At 38.0% G+C, this 3191-nt stretch overlaps 1 protein-coding gene across 1 annotated transcript; it reads left to right on the forward strand.

Annotated features, from left to right (window-relative positions):
- Nucleotides 1-254: 254 nt before the first annotated feature.
- On the forward strand, nt 255-1982 carry LOC149231718 (uncharacterized). The gene has a single exon (XM_089376352.1). The coding sequence runs from the start codon at nt 357-359 to the stop codon at nt 1923-1925; it is 1569 nt and encodes a 522-aa protein (XP_089232478.1). The 5' UTR covers nt 255-356; the 3' UTR covers nt 1926-1982.
- Nucleotides 1983-3191: the final 1209 nt, after the last annotated feature.

The raw sequence follows: 3191 nt of genomic DNA on the forward strand, positions 1-3191 counted from the left end.
TCAGCAGAGCGAAAAGACCGCAAGAAAGAAGACTTTCCGTTTCCATGATTCTTCTCTTGTGCTTCCTCTTTGCTTCGTTACTACTTTCCCATTCCTTGAACCCCAAGTATTCCACGGGAATTGAACCCTGTGGACTATTCAGTCAAGACACCCGTTCGTATGCAATCAACCATCGCCCAATTGCTTTCATTTAAATTTAGATGAAGTCCATGTTCGGTTTGGTATATCCAATGTGAATTGTTTGAATTGTCAGTCCACTGGTTTAATCTGTGGAGAGAAAGGGAGCTCTGTAGTGAATCTGGAGAAGAGTTTACGGCATTGCCACAGAGGATATATTGTATCCCACATCCCAAGCCATGGAGCTGTTCAAGAAACAGAAAGGAGAGCACCAGTTGAGTTACCTGTGCAAGATTTGCAGCAAGATATTCGTCTCAGGAAGAGCCCTTGGTGGTCACATGAGAGTTCACGCCCCTGCCTCTATGGACGCAGACAAACTCACTGAAACTGAATTTAAGAAGAGCAAGAAGCCCAAAGATTCGGATGACGAATCGTTGAAGGACAAAGATGAAAAAGAGGGATTAGATGTCAATGGGAGAAATCTAATGTATGCTGTCCGAACGAATCCCAAGCATAGCTGGCGGTTTGCAGATCGAAACGATTCGTTTCTGTTAGATCACGAGTTCGACTACAAATCCATTGATTCTTCTATAATTTCTGATCCGTGTGTGAAGGAATTTAGTTCCTGCAAAGCCCTGTTTGGTCACATGAAGTGCCACTCCGAGGCCCATGAAGATAGTGGCGATGCCCATGTTGAAGAATCACAGAAACATGAGACCCAAGACAAAGAAAACGACAGAAGTGAGAGTGATGCTGAGATCGAGATTGATCGCCCAAGCTGGAATTCAAGCAGATTTGACAAGTGGATGAAGGGAAAGAGATGCAAGAGATCCAGGTATGCAGCCCAACTTAATCCCCTTGATCAGTTTGGTTCGTCAACCAATAGTGAAGAAGAGGACATGGCCCTGTGTCTTGTAATGCTTGCAAGTGGAGTAAACACTGCTCAAATCCAGCAATTCCAAATGGGGGCTGAGAAGCCTGGATCAGGTGACCTCAAGCTTCCCAACGCTGGTTCCCAGCTTCCGAAATGCATCAGGAAGAAGCTCAAATATAAGAAAATTGATGCATATGTTGGTCTTTATAATGTTGATCAGGTTGAGAAAACCGGGTACAAATGCAACACTTGCAATAAGGTTTTTCATTCTCCTCAGTCTCTGGGAGGCCACAGGGCTAGCCACAACAAGGTTAAGGAATGGTTTATGCTGAAAGAGGAGGAGAAACAGAGTCAAGAGGAAGAGATTAGTGATGAGGAGCTTCATATTGGATCGCACTCTGAGCTGCTTGGCAATTTCCACAAACCTCGTCCAAAGGAGAGGACTAAGGATTCTGGTGCCAAAGCGAGGAACGAAATGAAAACAATGAGGGCTGCTGCCATTTTAGGGAAGAAGACTCCAAGGGTCCATGAATGCTCAATCTGTCACAGAGTTTTTGCTTCAGGTCAGGCTTTGGGTGGTCATAAGAGATGCCACTGGGTTAGCGCAGAAGCCTCGGATAATACTAGTACTATTTCTAGCAACAAGGAGACCCCTATGCAGCAGCAGATGCCTGCAAGAGTGGAACTGTTGGACCTAAACTTGCCCGCCCCTGTTGATGATGATTGTGATGCTGGAAACCACAAAAATTTGAGTGGTAATCCAGTGGATTCTTATGGAGCTTCGCATGCCCATACCCACAGCAATCTTTACTCGCCGTCTTGGTTGATGAGTATGAGATGCCCAAAACAGGGACTGTTGTCGTGCAGTAATAAACATGATGAACCGGATGGTAAGAAAGGAAAGGAAATTGTATTGCGCAGACGATGTGATTAGACTTCCCAGTCAACGCACAACTTTGGTTGTTATTGTAAACCGAAGAATTGTCTGTAATGGATCCATTCGTGTACATTCTTTACAGCTCTACAGCTCAACAATTGTAGACAGTGAACTTTGCATTACACTAGTAAATTGAAATATTAACACCAATAGGTCTATGTAGATCTGAAAATATATAAATGTAGCTCTGAAAATCTATAATGAATATATTATATCCTTCACCTGAGTGCGTTTTAGCATGCTTCATATAAATTATCAATTGGTGAAAAATATATGATAATTAATATTTTAAGTAAAATATGCCTAGCATATGGAATGTATAACTCAACTATGTGAGCATGATTTCACCAGTTGTTTATATAATTTAACTTCCATTGCTTTTGTATTTAAATCATAATTAATATTTTAAAATTATTTAAGTAGAAATTATATTTATTATTGTAATTTTAATATTTTTTTTTTATATAAATATAAAGAAAAATTTCAATTCAACTTAAAATTTTTTATTTTAAAGAGTTATGTAAAGTAAATTATATATATTTATGAGAGTTAATTTTTTATATTTAAAAAAATATAATTAATATTAATTATATTAAATAATATTTATAAAAATAAAATAAATAATATAATCTCAATCGTATCATGGAATTAATCTGTCTACATATACTATTATTCTATAATAATATTTGTTTAAAATTTGTTTACACAGGATTGTTTTATAGTTACATTGCGAAGATGGTGGGATGTTGAATAATTTCTTGTACATATTACAGAAATGGAAGTAGAAGTAGTTAAAGACGAAGAAGGTGATATCATCTATAATGAAGATATAGGATCCCAATTGAGATTGCTAACAAGCATGAGATGGTGCTGATGAACCTGAAGTGTAAAAAATGTCCCAATATGAAGACTTTCATCATGGTTGGACACAACGAATTTATGAAGTTAAAGAAAGCTAAAATGCATTATGGAAGTAGATCTATCTTCTAAATTCGTTGAGTATATCCAAAGGCAAGAAGTCTTCCATAATTCTTTTGAAGCATACACTTGGGGAAAAATTTATTGCAACATCACCAAAGCACTGGTAGGACTTTGCACCAGCATGAGGCTGAACAAATCAATGCAAAAGATGTCAAGACTACCAGACAACAAATCAATTTGCACTAAGTATGGGCTTGTACAAAAAATTCAAAGGTTCATGCTTACAGAACAAACCAGCACAAGAAAGGATCTTACAGATACGTCCCTAAAACTCATTATTAT

Source organism: Pinus tabuliformis, chromosome J (genome assembly GCF_031772625.1).
Source record: "Pinus tabuliformis cultivar Carrire ecotype Pingquan chromosome J, CPIR1, whole genome shotgun sequence".
In the NCBI taxonomy this organism is placed as follows: domain Eukaryota; kingdom Viridiplantae; phylum Streptophyta; class Pinopsida; order Pinales; family Pinaceae; genus Pinus; species Pinus tabuliformis.